This window comes from Netta rufina (genome assembly GCF_964035555.1).
Source record: "Netta rufina genome assembly, chromosome: 3".
Taxonomy (NCBI): Eukaryota; Metazoa; Chordata; class Aves; order Anseriformes; family Anatidae; genus Netta; species Netta rufina.
In genome coordinates this window covers 20,108,313-20,124,017 of record NC_140125.1, presented here as the reverse complement: position 1 = coordinate 20,124,017, position 15,705 = coordinate 20,108,313, and the positions used below count along the sequence as shown (strand labels likewise).

Genomic DNA, 15,705 nt, shown 5'->3' with positions numbered 1-15,705 from the left:
TTTCCAAGGCAGAGTTATAAGCAGGCATTTCTAATCAGTTTTGAACTAGCCCAGCACATTCTCATGTTAGCTAGCCCATAGATGCACACAGCATCCCCTTCAGCTGTCTCTAAGACTTCATTGTCCAACTCCACCTCTCCATGGCTACTCACACAGAAATCTGAAATGGAACAAAACCACTCCTCAGCAGAGCTGAAGGACCCTGGCTGGGCTGGTAACTGATCAAAACCTAAGGCATTCTTACAGGAAAATAACACATCAACTAGCACGTGAGCTTAAGTTATTACACTTGCATAATTCCCCTTGTAGATTTTCTCCTGTAACAATGAATGCCTTTCTAGGTTTGTTTATTGCCTTACAAAGCCAGAAAAGGTCCAGTGGAAGGCTAAAACTAATACTTTTGTTAAGCAAAGGATGGCAACCTCTGAACAAAGTGCCCAAAAAGCACAAAACAGAAATATTTCCCAAGAACCAAAAAAGCACACATGCAAACAAACTGAAGAGTAAAATATTCTACTTCAGTCTCCTATTCATTGTTGCTGCCAAAGCTTAATGAAAGTTATCTTAAGCATTTTAAAGGGTTCTGCTATAACTGTATCATGAAAATAAGTGAGAATTTGTACGCTTTTCTGTAATTTTGCTTTCACATTTACCATTTAAATACACTAAACACATCAATACACTCACATCCCAGTCTCAAACAGATGAGCACTTCCTTAATTTCAGGGAGTTATTATGGTGCTTACAAGTAAATTTATGCTTATGTGTTTGCAGGATGTCAGAGCACGCTGAAAATAGAGAGGTCTGAAGGAACTATTGAAAACAAACTCCTTCAGATGTAATGGAAAGGAAGTCAATCAACTTATTGCTCCAAACCATATTCTGGCGAATGGTTCTCACATCTGTATCAGCAGCATGTTTGACAAGCCATATACCAAATTTGTTGTCATGGACCTCAGTCCCTAACAGGCCAAGAGAAGAGTCTACTCAGCCTTCCTTTCTTTAGTTTGAAACTATAAACAACTGCATAAAACACAGAAATAGTAACAATATTTTTATTACTTCCCCAGACCATCTGTATTTAACATCACTGGTTTTGCTCGTCATTCAACAAGCAAAAATTCCAAATCCCTTCACCCAAAGTTCCTGCAAAACTTCCCAACTCATAGGTGTGATATGCCTCTTTTTTTTTTTAAAGTTAGATTTCTAGAGTGAATGGAAAACTCCCAGTCACTTCACAAAGCGCATCAGATCAGCTTGTTGTCACTCTGTAGCTTATAAAGTAAAGCAGAATCAGCACTCTACTTTATTCACATCAATAAGAAGCAAATACTCCTACAAATACTAACAAACCTTAAAAAACTCTTCAAGCTGTTTGCTATTATAGAGAGCAGGGATATTAGCAGAAAACTGCAGCAGATCTTCAGCACATTGCCTTCTTTCTTCAATCACAGTTTCATCAAATCGCCCTGAAACAGACACATGGATTGACAGCTTTAGAAATAACTAGCAATAATCACCACCAACAACGAATAAATAAATTAAAGAGACAAAAGCAACCTTCTGGAGACAATTCCCTGAGTCTATGAAAGTCATTCCAACGCTTCAGGAGAACATAGCAAATCTTCAAACTTCCTATTCTCAATTGTCCCTAGAGTACCGTCTTCTGCAATCCGCTCAGATGATGAAAGCTGGCAGCTACGACAAGAATCTTTCACCCTCTCATCGTAAGAATATGTGAGGCAACACTCTTGATTAGCCAAGAGACACTAACGGATGTCCAGTGTTATCTAACAAGCAATGATACGTGCACAATTTGACAATACGCCAGTCAGTGTCAGCCTTGATTACGGCCCAAATCCTGTCAGGCGCTGAGCATTCTTCACGGATTCTCAAGAACAATGCACGACGTGAGCAGAAAGTAGAAGTGTTGCTAAGAGCCCCCAAAGAGATGATCAATCCCAAGGCCCCATTTACGGAGACAAGTCGCAGGGGAGACGCTGAAGCCACCAGGCACTGAAACTTCCCTCTGAAGTAGCTCCATGCAGACAGGGTCTCATCTCCCCCTGGATTCGGGAGGTAATCAGGGCTGGGAGGCTGCACTCACTGCAATGTATGGTCCTTTCCTTTTCCTTACCCAGCACCCAAGACATGCCAATTAGAAAATATATGTGTATTTAAAAAACAATCCCACAGCTCACCTCAGAGAATTGCTTCTCAGGAGAAAGAACCCTTGCATTGCTACCTTAAAACCACATTCTTCACAATTGCACACAACTTCTTTTAGCTTTTCATATCAACATCACTTTGTTGTTGAAACAGTTACAAGTTTACAAAAGGAAAAGGACAGAGGTTAACCGTAATAATTGGAGGAGAATAGAACAGATAGTTGAAACAGCTATAAAGAGGGGAAAAAAAGGACTGGGAAGACAAGTTTAAGAAAATGCATTGCTGTAACAGCATGACCAGAAAAATAAGAACCACCTGTAACAGCACCGTGGCATTCACCTTTGAAGAGGACAAAAAGGTACAATGAATACAGAAGCAAAAAAGTCATTTATACTCAGAGCAAGCAAAAAAAATTGTCCCAGAAGAAAATATCAAAGCAGAAAATCTTCAAGTAAATAGCTCCTGCCCATGTGGTAACAGAAAAAAATAAAATAAAACTAGAAAGACACATACATACTCAGAAGATCACAAACAAAGCTTTTTAGGGTTATTTTTCCATGAAAGGAAAGGAAAGACATTGCTGGGCTAATTTTCAGCTGGATCAGCTCCGTGGTTTGCTCACCCTGGCCATTCAGCTGTACAAACCTTAGCAGACATACAAAAGAGTGGGCAACAAGCAAGCAGAAAGGAGGCAGAGGCAATGCTACCACGCTCAGTGGCAATACCGAAATCTGGCTGTATTAAACTGCTCATTTTGCTTCACGTATCTTCACAGCAACACTGCAGGCGCTTTTTGGCCTTCACTTCATTGCAGGCAGAACAAGACAGCATGAAGAAACAACTTTCCTCAATAAAGCACAACACAGAGCAGTTAAATTCAACTACAAAATAACACCAGCACTGATGTAAGGCAACAGAAAATCTATTACAAAGAAACAAGCAGCTAACAAGGTCAGAAACTTACAGAATGAATGCCTTGCACAGGTTGTATACAAGATATCGTTCCTGGCTTCCCAGGGATCTCTCCTCTCTCCCTTCTACTCCTTCATTGAAAGCAATAACAAATTTTTCTTCTTCCTCATCTTCTGTTTCACATATTTTGCAGAAATATGTTTGCAGCCACCTTCCCTCCCAAATGGAGCAGATGCTAGCCACATGAGCAAGACATTTGACTTTCTGACAGTAAACTGAGCTTACACAAATAAGAAAAAAAATAATGTTTGGACAGAGCTATTGAAATATTATTCACTGTCACATTTTCCAGCTCATCAGCATCATGATCCACTAAGAGAACCACCAGTTACAGAACTACAGGAAGGGACAATGTTGCTCAGCACTGGTTTGTTCATGGATTGTAATCTGTGGCAGTTTTATTCCCTGCCAGCCCTGCCTAACTCCTTCCCCTCCCCTTTCTCCTACCCCCAAGCAATCTTCTGTTGCTCAACATTTGGATTAATCTCCCCCTTCTTGTCCAGATTTTCAAAGGTACTTAGAAACCCATCTGACTTGATGAGCATTTCAACCATGAAGTCCTCCTACATCTAAATCAACATTACTTCCACTATTCACATCTCTCAGACAAATGAAGACTTAATTAGAGGGATCACGTCTTCACAGAGCATTAGGAAATCTCAGCACAGCCTCAGCATACCACAAACACTAAGCACAATTAGGCTACAGCTCCAGCAACGATCCATCCAGAATTTCTTCCACACACAGAAAACAAATGCAAATTCCTGGAAAGAGAATCCACCATTGTTTCTGGAGCAGATTTGAAACACAAAACACCTAGCACAGCTTGTGTTCACGTTTCAGTTTCTCACAAGACTTCCAACTGCACACCACACCTCATTCTTAAATACCCTCCTCCTTCATTTGGTATTTTCAAGCCCAAAAGGTCATTACTTGAGTTTACTATAACCTAAATGATCTTTCTGGCTCACTGCTAACAAACATTACCAGCATTTGTGGTTTTTTTACTTCTTTTTGTCAAATAAATTCAGAAAGGAGAGGAGTAATTTATTTATTTTAATATTCAAGCACATCTGTGCAGTTGTTATACAAGAAACACTAAGTACGGACTTACCAGTATTTTGGTACAATGCCATATACAGCCAACATATGGACATACTTAAAGTTGCCAACAAAAAAAGTAGTTTGAAAATACTGAAGAAATTCTTATGATGCGTATTGGGGAATGAGAGTAATCCCTCCTCACAAATATGTATCATAATAGCATAACAATTAGAAGTTTCAGCAGCCAGATCTGTTTGAGATTCCCATGCTCAAGGTCATTATGTCTCCTCCATAAGATGGGTGGAAAAGGTTCAAGAGAAGCGCAGAAAAAGTAGATTTATTTGGTTTTCCCCACCCGTAACAAGCTTCCTGCTTCGATGTAAGCAGCTCCATTATAACTGCACAAGAATACGTGCATTTGCACATTATAATCTTCAAAAACTGTGGTGTAAAACATGCAAGACAACTCAGTTCTGCAGATGTGGCACATCCTTGCTTGTACCAAATATAGCAGCACAGCATATTCGTTTTCAAAATATTTCTCGGTTCTCCACGCCATCTCCTGAAACTCTGAATGCTGCAACTTCTGATTCTGCTCAGGTTTCACACTTTTAGTACAAATTCAGCTGTCAGAACTAATAGTGCTCGCTTGTATACTGTCCACAAAATGATATTTATACATAATTTAAAGCACATGCACTTAAAAAAATAGAATTATGTTGACAGCAACTACTTGCAATGCTAATAAGTAACTTGTTTAAAAGCAGGAACAAATTTAACATCACCACAGGGAAGAAGCATTTCTGCAGTGTTTCATTAAAGCACCTTGAAAAAGCAAGATCCTAACAGAGGTAGACCTTGCAGCCCACCATTAACTGAACAAAACTAAAAACAAGTTTGTCAAAAACTCAGAATCTAAGTTTCCATTTTTCCTCTAGCACAAGAAGTATTAGGACTGAAGATAAATGCTTTAGATGGAAATAAGACAGCACCTGTTATGTGTAGAAGTGAGATGTAAGGATCAACAGGAACATTTTATTCTTTAAATAAAGATTATTTAAATAAACAACTCTTAAATTAAATTTAAAATAACTCTTCTTAAATTGAAGAAGAATCAGACTTTTCTGTTCCTTTCCACTATGTATAAACCTTTTTTTTTTTTTTTTTTTTTTTTACATTACTTTCTTTTTCTGGTATTCTTCATTCAGATGTAGTAAGATGTTTAGTATGTTATTTAACTTCAAAGAGCTTTTCGTCAGTAACTACATTGAACATTTCTGTAGATTTCCTTCTCTTACGATATACATTGCAGTCACTTTTGTTCATCCCATCCAAAAGAAGAACATCTTTTAAAGGGGATTTCACTCAATTTTTCCCTGACTTACAGAGGTAATACACTAAAAGTGTACAAGTTTGCATTTCTGACAATTTAAAATTAAGACGTTAGAAGTATGTACTCTCTTGAACCCCAGTTTTCTTATTTTTGTCCCCCTTTCTTTCTCCCCCATATGACCAGCTACCATATCTTCTACCTGAAAATAAGTTACACTTTGCAAATAAATATTGGCTTGTAAATAACTTGTTTAATGAGCACTCTAGTTTGTACATCAGACTTAAAATCACCTTAAGATGAAATAATACGGTCTCTATTTAACCATTAGTGTGCAAGTTCTGACATAGCACTTCTAACTGAATAAATGAGCAAAAGCAGAACTTCACAATAGCTGGTTACAACATAAGTGACATGGAAGGCAATTTAATTTAAGAATTTTACACAGCTCTGCACAGAGAACCATGACGTCTACACCAGAGTTCAGCATCCTTACATTTCACTCAGCCATTTCAAACAACAGGTTGAGTCCAAGGACCCCCCAAAGCTGTTAGAGCAGCTTGGACCTGGGTTATAAGCTAAATTCATGACTATGTCAGTATATTCTTTAAAAGATCTCAATGCCATGCCCACATGCAGCAGTCATCAAAAACATAGTACCACTACATAGCAAAAACTAGAAGTCTGGCAGAATTTGAAATCCTGAAACTAAGGGAAATAGTGTGCTTTCCAGGCTGAGGTTTTGCTTCAAGGGCATTTTCACACTGCTTCTCTAGCACTTGAGGCAAAGGAGGGCTGCCAGGAAACACCACTACAGTGCCATAACGAGGGCAGTACCACAGTGCTGTCACACAAAATGGTGGGACAAAACAACCTCAGTCTGGGAGCTTTGCAAACTGACAGGCCTGACTATCTCAAAGTAACAGAGGCTTGTGGGGTATTTTTGTTTGTTTGACATTTACTGAAAAAGCATAAAAAAGCACACAATACAAGAAGAACTAACAGTTAAGAAAAAAATGCAAAAAAGCATGTGTTAAATGCATGCAAAAAATACTACGTATCTAAAAAAAACACGCAGAAAACACACTAGATGCACATCAAAACATGCTACATCTGGAAAACTGGACAAAAACATGGACTATATTCATGCCAAAAATGCCAAATGCATGCTGGATGCTGAAACACAATAACTCGTGACATGGAAAAAACGTGCAAAAGCATGTGCTAGATGCACGCCTAAAAACACTGCCCTTGGAAAACGTGGAAACATGCCACACATGCACGCTGGCTGCTTAAAAAGCTGTTAAAGTGCCAAAAAACACACATCAGAAGAGAAAAAAAAAGAGCGCACCCAACTGAGAAATGCTATACAAGCAAAAATACACAGAAAGACATGCTAGACAGATGCCAAAAATGTTAAATTGTACACAGGATGAAAGCAGTACACTAGGTGCATACAAAAAAACTTGAAAAACAAACACTCAACACACACACATTAAATGCTTGGGGGGGGAACATGAAAAACACCAAGAAAAGTGCAAAATGCACACTGGATGAATAAAAAAAAATGTTAAACACACAACTCATAACACACACACACACACACACAAAAAAGGCATAAAAATCAATGAAAGGCACATGCTTAAAACAAAAAAAAATGACCTAAGGAAGGACATTGAAAACAAACAAACAAAAACACACACTTTTTGAGAAGATGTCAATTTCACATTTGTAGGGACTGTTCTCAATGTATTTCAGAGTTCTGCATAGCTCAAGATATTACTTACCTAGTAATAATAACATAAGGTTCAAAACGCAAACAATGTTATGTAAGTGATATTAAATTTTAATTTTCTTTTATGCTTTATGAATATTCAGGAGGTGTTTTTTATGTAATCATACCACTTTGCTGAAAATCCACCCGCATCTATTCACGACAACATATTTCAGGATAAAATAAGAGGATTTTTTGGCTAATTGTTTTTTGCCATATACTTCTCACGTAGAGTCACAAGCATCTTACATGCTGCTTTTTGTGAAACAACTAATGGCTGTAAGTAAAACTGATCCCAAAAGTGTAGCTAGATACAATTGATAATTATAATCAAATTCCTAAAATAAAAAATTTTCTTCAACAACTACTTGGCACTTTACTATAACTCACTGATAAGTAGACAGCTTATATATGAAAATCTTTGTTCATTGTTCAAGCATTGTTCACAAAGCTAATACAGACAATATGTTCCTGAAAACAGGGAATGTATGTTTTACAAATACCAAACATATACATCAATAAATGTTTGAGCTTACATTTCTAACCTGGAAGCAGCAAGAACATCCTGATAAACAATTAATAAAAACATCAAGCTGTGACACCAGCATACCTACTGGTAAGACATTCACAACAAGGCAAAAAGTTGAGCACTAAAAAGCACATCGAAAATATTTCTCCATGCAGCCTCAGAACAGGATGTACTTATGGATATTGAGTTGTCAACGAATTTCAGCAATTCAGGAGGAAACCATGCTTACCAAATACTATGGCTTTGGCAAAAGGTGGAAAGAGTTCTGTGTGTCTGCATAGGTTTTTATGAATTTGCCAGAGATCTTTGTGCAGTTTCTTAAAGTCACTGTATCTCTTCCAAACGACTATCTGAAGCAGAGAGAGAGGGGGGAGTATTAGTGAGGGTCATGACAAATATGCTCACATATGTTCATTGTTCACATCACAAATATGTTTTTAAGCAAATCAGACTGCTACCTTCATAGTTTATACGTTCAACAAAAATATGCAATCTGAACTGCCAAGTGTAATAACCATAAAAAAATTTACCTTGGTTCATTATCCATCCCCAACCCTCCTTTGGAATAACAAGACTACAGTGTACAGACAAAATATCAAGTAAAAGCTGAATGAAGGAAATACAGAGGGCAAAAGCAGCATTGTTTCAGCCACAATGCAATCCAGAGCTACACAGGGAACCAGTAAGAGAGGGGGAAAAGAGCCGAATAGGAGCATTTCACTATCCAGCACTCAACAGCATGCTGTGCCTGGCGCAGCTGCAGGTACGGGGGAGAGACACAACAGCAGAAGAGAAAAAGAGGAAAGAGAAATCAGTACAGGTAAAGGATTTGCATGGAGCCTTATGGACAGAGGAATTCTCACAGGCAGAGCACGAAGCACCTAGAACTGAAAAATAGCTCGTAATTATGTGCCTATATAAACTGCTGATCATGTGCAAATGCAAGCCCCCGTGAAAAATTGTTTATTAGTAATAATTCTCATCAGAAATTGAATGCGTTCCCTTTTGTAATCTAGACAAAATCTCTGACATCAGAACCGCAAGGAGAGCATTCATTACACCAGATTTTCCTGATTTATCCTTTTCAGAAAGAAGTAGTTATCTCCCAGGCAGGTTCCTCCCAGTTAGGTATCTACCTTATCCTTCTTCCATCCCTTTCTTTGTATCCTTCCATTCAAGAAAGGAGAACCCAGCAGGAAAATCAGGCCAGGAAAAGAACTGAGCAACAAAATTTACACTTGACTGCTAACAGGTTTGCTATCAGGATTTAAAGAAAGAAAAAGAAAATACAAAGGTATTTTATATCTTGGTTTCATTGTTGATTAGACCCACTAAGCCACCATAATAACATTCAACACTAGTGTAGAAATGGGAATAAAAAAGGATTGTAACAAATTCAAAAGTTGATTCCATCAGTCAAATGTCTCAACTACGTTAATACAACTAAATACCATTTAAAATATTCAAAATATTTAACTGAATGATATAATCAGTTACACTCTCCTGAGCGATCATAATTGTAGAACTACTTTTTTCAAGGACATCAGACTTGGAGATAAGCAAAAGGTTTCATTTTAGATTTATTTTTTTTGGTTGGTTGGTTTTGTTAGCACTTTGGTCAGAGGCCTTCCAATTGTCAGTGGATGCAAGTCCTATCTACAGAGGGATGCAGATATAAGGTAACAGGACTGTCAGAGAGGATATTGAGAGCTTTAATATGGCAACACCCCATCCAACTTACCAACTCAGCTACGCAGACAGTAGCAGCCCTGACTCAGCCCCACCTACCACGCACACACACCTAGGACTAGTTACAACTAGTACGGAGTTTGATGGAGTTCCACAGGCAAGGTAAGAAAGACCAGAATCTCCCAAAAAGGCCAACTAGTGATTTTGATTTCAGAAACAATAATTTTCTAATACTGTACTTCCATCTATGCCAATATCCAGAAAGTAGATGATTAGTACTTCTTAAACAGTGTGCGTATAGAACATAAAATTGGTTTAAACAGCAAAGTCGCGAAACATTAAGTTACTGTATTGTCAGTACCTGGAGACAATGTGAAAAGCTGCCAAAAACTAAGCGTGCGAGATTCTGTTCCACTAGAAAGTATTATTTGTCTGCTGCTGCAAGCGATCTCCCAGTAGCCAAGAGGAGAAAACATACCCACAAGCAGCTTACAAAGCAAAGGAGTGAAGGTCATCCTGAAACCTTTCACAAGCTCACGGAGATCATGCCTTTGCATGCATGCAGCTGAGCAAAGATAGCAAAGCTCCCGCTCTAACATACTCATCAGAAGTCAGATTTGGAGGAAGGACACATTATACTTCCAGGCCCAACAAAGCACAGCAAGTATATCATAAAACATATGCTAGAATTGCAGCGCAGTAAGGTGCTTGTCATAGCTAGAGCCAGTAGATCTCTCTTAACTCGTCCAATTCCTGTGTTCCACAATGAACCATCTTTCTCCTCTGTGAATGAGTATAGGGGAGGGGGAAAAAAAATACGATTGCCCTAGCTACAATTGCCTCGCATGCCATGTTGCCACCATCAACGCCCAGAAGCAAGGAAATTGAAATGAAGGCCACTAGCCTTTTGGTATCTATTAACTCCTCCACACACAACTTCACGTTAACTTCGTCCTTTTGAGAAGAAAGCCCTTACAAGGTTATCTTCCTTCCTGTCCCAGCAAGAACAGTTGGGGGTATCTTGAATTGTAATTCACTGTAGCGGGAGAGATCGTGTATTAAAGGACTGTCTTCTGAAGTGCAGTTAACAGACGTGACAGAAAACTGGTGAGTAGAACTGAGGTTAGAGTACACAGCCTTATGGACAGCTGCACATCCACAACGCGTGTAGTAGCATCGCAGCAGTGCCATGAAATTGGCTTCTGCACGAGCAGGCAGGCACAGCCACGTGGGTCTGTACGGCTAGGGGAAGGGCTTGCACGAGACAGGTCATAAAGCAAGAGGGTTGGTGCGCGTACAGAAGTTTGTCTGTTGAATTTCTCATTGAGCAGTTTTGGAAAACTGAGGTCAATTTATTTTCTGGGGAGCAGATTAGGAGCATACTCTTTTTCTCTCAGAGACTGCCCACAATTCTTTTGCTGTCATAAGAAGCAAGCGTAGCAGAAAAGCTCCCAATGTACGTTGTTTTCTTATTATAATTCATCCTTACAGAAACTACTGCCTAGGGTATTGCTGTTCAGAAGGGTATTGCTGTTCAGTTGTTTGCTTATAACAGGATCACACCATAGCTACCACGCTATCACATGCAAAATACTTAATTTGAATGCAGTAAGTGTGGAAAAAGGACATTCATCAACAAGTTCACGGCACATTTACGTTTCCTTGCTGACTAGAGTATGTGGAATCCTGCAAGGCTAACCTACATCTACAAGCTAAAGCAAGGACTAAAGGATACTGGTCTGCTATTTTTTCAGAACTGTTTAACATATATTCATGCAATACACTAGCTGAAAGACACTTACAATATATTTTTTCTGAGGAACGGCTCATCAACAGCTGCTATAAAGTGCTTTTCCCACAAATGAAGATTAAGGTAATGGCAGAGTGTGTTCATGGGTGGGCTCAATTCAGGAGTCTCCCTGGAAAAGGTGAACATCAAGCTACAAGCTACAATAATGCAGGTCTAAAACTAGGTCCATGATTATGTCTGATTCGGATAAACTACTTTAATCTTCTATAGATTAAAAAAATAGTGGCAAAAGCATGAACATTCATGCTTGTCTGATCCTCAAGATTTCAAAGAAGGATGCAACAAAGGGGGTATTAGGTGTAGTAGGCAATTCTCACCTCTGCCAAGCCACTAATCAGTAACTCATGTTTGACCATACAGAGATGCACTGAATTCACTTATAGGCTCTTCTTTCATCAACTATCCAGGTTCTCCTCAACTGTGGTACGAGACTGCACCAGAAATTCAACATATGCATATGTTACTTAATGTCTGAAAAGCCAAAAGGTTGCGCTTTTGAGGGAAGATATCACATGTACATAGTATAATATAGTATGAACAATGTCAAGTCATTAGTCCAGAAGAAATCAAGCCAGAAAAAAAAAAAAAAAAGATTTTTAATCTGAAAATAACCAAGAAAGAAAAGCATGATGCATTTTTTTGTCTCAAAAAAATGGCTCCTAGCAGTCTTTTGAGGCTTTAAAGAGGCACGAGAATACAGCAAACCCTTATTCAGAGCCTTCTTGGAAGAGGCAAAGAGCAAGCAATTCTAAAGTTTTATCAAAGTACATCATGGGAAAATACTTAAGGAGCCTCAAAGAGGCAGGACTAATACACGATTTGCAGTCTGACCTCTCTCAACTGCTCCTATGCTCCTCCAATTTCCCTGTTCACTAATAGACAGTAATGATGTAGGCTTTTCGTAAAATATTGGTTAAAGAGAGGAATAATACCTACAGCTGAGACCTAAGACTTGGATTGCAGACTGATCTCTAATTGTATGGGTAGGAGTTAAATAGCCATCAATTTGCCAATTCCAGCCCCGAGAAACGAGCTTGCAAAGTTATCAAAGCCAGTTTGTCATCAAAAGACACTTTACTCCCTAAGACTTTGTTTCAAGTCCGGATTCATCACCAAGGGCAGAATTGCAACATGTTACACTCACTACTGTTTGCAACTATGAAAGCAAAAGACATATGGAAACATACAAAAAAAAAAAAAAAGTATGCTCAATTAGGATGACAAAATACATGGAAATTGCTAAATTGTATCAAAGACACTTCAAAAGGCATAATGCAATACACAAACAGACATTTGCACAAGTTTAAACTGTTACCTCCTGGACATCCTCTGGATTTTTTCTTGAAACAATCTGAAAGGCAAAACAAAACCCGTTAAGTGCTTGGATTTACTATCCCAAACTGAATCGTGCAATGATTTGCTGCTGAGGAGTAAAAATCTGGCAAGAAGGCAAACAGTTGCATATTCCTCCTTGCACTCAGAAGCGTTTTCGTTTAGTTTCAGGGAAGTTTGATACCCAAATACAGCAGGGTAAGGAGCTCCAGCAGCAGAGACAGTTGCTGTTACCAGAAATACAGACGCACGTGCTAGGCAAAATGGCAGAGAAGGCATCCCACAGAACAAAGCCACACACCCCCAGCACCTCTCCAGCCTTTCCCTGTTAATTCACATTAGGGTCACATTACTCCCAATAAGCAGAGTTAATCAAGGCTATTCCTGGCTTAATACACGTTATGCACAGCCTCGTTGTGAGGTGTAAGGCTTTGAATTTATTAAGACAGGATTTTCACTTTACTTACTGCCATCAACATGCGCACGAGACGGCCTCTGTCCTTGTGTGTTTGTTTCTACTTAAACACTCTTTGCCTAATTAATTATAAATGACTTTGTCTGGAGGGAAATTGCAGCAAAAACAAGGCTTGGCTACGTACAATAAAAAAAAAAAAATTAAAAGAAGTATATTGTTGAGATATTTTTTTTCTTTAAATAAATATCGATCACAAAAGCCTTTGTAATCCAAGCTCTGTATTGGGTTTATAAGCAGCAGTAAGAGCGTATCCACACAATCAATCACAACCAGACATCTTTAATTCATAACTGCAATTACCTTGGGTAAGTCAGTGCATCCTTCACTATAATTCTACCGAAGCTGTTTAACAAAATAATTAGCCTACTGTTGGCTAAATAGGGCACTCTCGATCCAAACTAAGACTACACACACACTCACACCCCCCAAAACGATTAGGATTGTGAATGGGTGACACAAATAAGCAAGTGCAAGGAGTTTGCATGACTCGCACCCCACAGGCTAAAATCCCACCCCACTGGACCTCAAGCATCACTCAGCTCCTGGTCCCAGATGGTCAGTGAAGCTTCACCTACTCCTTGCTAAGCAACAACAACGCCCTGCTCACTCCCCCCCTTCCATTTGTCAAGAATCCTTGCTGAAGCCTCCCAGATTGCATAAAACCAACTTGGTACACAGACCACTGTAAGCTTCCACACATTTCAGAGAAGCCAAGATGGAAAAGAGAAGGTCCCAAAAGACCTAAGGCTTTTTCCTTCACGCTTTTAATTTTTTTTCTCCCCCCCCACTGCACAGTAAGTCCTCTTCTTCTAACACAGCCTACAATGTCAAAACCTCCCTCAACTTTTCCTCACCCTGAGGAAATCTGTGAGTAACCTCACATTTGGCAACTTTACCGAACGTTAACCTTGGGGCTGTTGCTCCCTCCCTCCCTACCAGCCAGTTCACGTGTACAGTTTGTGAAATACTTCGACCCTTCTTTTCCAGGGGCTGCTGCATCCGATGTAGCAGACCCGTAGAGCTGGAGAAAGAAGACAGCACAGGCAAGGCTACACCTCACAAAAGAAAACCAAAGGGCACACACCAACTGTTCTGCTTTGCAGTTCACCTTTAGTTAAAGCCTTACAACAGCTTTGGCAGCTAGGTAAGTTACCAGATGGGCAGAAGGAGACCCAGAGAGATGAGTAATTACCCAGCCAGTTAGTAAGAATCTGGAATAAAACCCAGAGGCCCTGTTTCACACTTGTTCTAATGTTACATTGCCTTCTATACCTACCAGCCATGCCAACTTTAAGTCAGTATGTAATAATTTATGTGCTGTCCTACTTTGTTCTTCATATCCTTTCCTGAAGGTCAACCCCAAAAGAGGTCTTCCCCTCCAATCCAGCCTACACCCAACCTACGGGTTTGGCAAACATCTCACTATCCCCCAGGTTTTCAGTGCACTTTTTCAGTCCTCCCAAAAGGATCAATGCGATCAGCTCCTGCAAATCTCTACTGCAAGCAACTTTCATCTATTTAAAAAATGTCATTAGGATACCTACCAATGAGCAAAACTACTGCATTATGATGTAGGATCTCTGTTTTCACAAGGATGGATCTCATACCCCACCACCAAGAAGAGTATTTCAGATTATCCTACTCCTGCAGACAGCCAAATGTAACTCATTACAATTTTAATTATCATTAATAATTGTAATCCTCCAAATTATCTGAACTTCTATTAGTAGTCTACATTTTCAGGTATCATTCAAACAATACTCTTGGTGCCAGGACTTGCTGACTTCTCTTTTTGCTCTTTCGCCTTTGGGAATGGATATAAAAAGGCTGATTTTCATTTAATCTTGTCTGCATTCAATTATTTCACTGCTTACAAGTAAATAAAATACATATTCTCTGGAAATACTCCTGCACATGCAGTTTCTACAGAATACATGCCTTGCAAAAACTACAGAACTGATTGATTTTTTATTTTTTTTTTAATTAAAGTTGTCTCCTAAACAGAAAGCTTTTAGAAAAATCTGCAGTAAGGGTAGACCTTAGCACTCAGAAGGGACTGCACGGGTAGCCGTGACCAGTATCCCCTGCTCCTAACACCTGGTAATGTGGTTAGCATAACCAGTGCCATTTTGTAAAGTAAATGGCCATCATCTGTAGGCAAGCTGGTCGTGTATCAGCCCCTCTTTTCTGCTCCTCACCACCCTTGAAGGTCCTGGGTGATGAGAACAAACACCAAGGAACCTTAAGCTACGCTGGTCATAAAACCCTGTGAAATAATGAAGCTCACAATTAGAACCACAACTTAGTAGCACCCTCCTCCTGCCCAGGATCCCTAAGGAACCTCTCTGTCCCCGTAGCATTGGTGACTGTGCCCATCACTTAGGATACACTAAACAAGTAGTTTTCTTTTTCATAATTAACCCATTGGAACAGAAAGCTCCTACATCTTACTGCAGTTTCACAAAGGCTTCAACTGCATGCCCCTGAAAGGAACCAGAAATCTCCACCAGCACATGCCGAGTACCCTAGGTCTCCGTCCGAAGGGTATTCAGTGCAAGGGGAAGATCCACCTCACGTTTTT

General features: G+C 39.4%; 1 protein-coding gene and 1 long non-coding RNA gene across 4 annotated transcripts in view; both read right to left on the bottom strand.

The window, feature by feature from the left end:
- The window catches only part of RPS6KC1 (ribosomal protein S6 kinase C1), an 87,262-nt gene that overhangs the window by 69,016 nt on the left and 2,541 nt on the right, over window positions 1–15,705 (bottom strand). For 2 of the 3 annotated variants that reach the window (XM_084284294.1, XM_084284295.1), the window contains exons 2-4: window positions 12,633–12,668; window positions 8,048–8,168; window positions 1,354–1,469 (exon numbers count right to left, since the gene is read on the bottom strand). In XM_084284294.1, the coding sequence (XP_084140420.1) occupies window positions 1,354–1,469; window positions 8,048–8,168; window positions 12,633–12,668 (273 nt within the window). Of the gene's footprint in view, window positions 1–1,345; window positions 1,470–8,047; window positions 8,169–12,632; window positions 12,669–15,705 lie in introns of those variants that run through there. The other variant, XM_084284296.1, reaches the window with a different exon arrangement.
- Window positions 10,412–11,728, bottom strand: LOC311207922. The gene is made up of 3 exons (XR_014618301.1): window positions 11,635–11,728; window positions 11,310–11,426; window positions 10,412–10,543 (listed from the first exon to the last, which is right to left on the bottom strand). It is a non-coding gene; the product is annotated as an uncharacterized lncRNA (long non-coding RNA).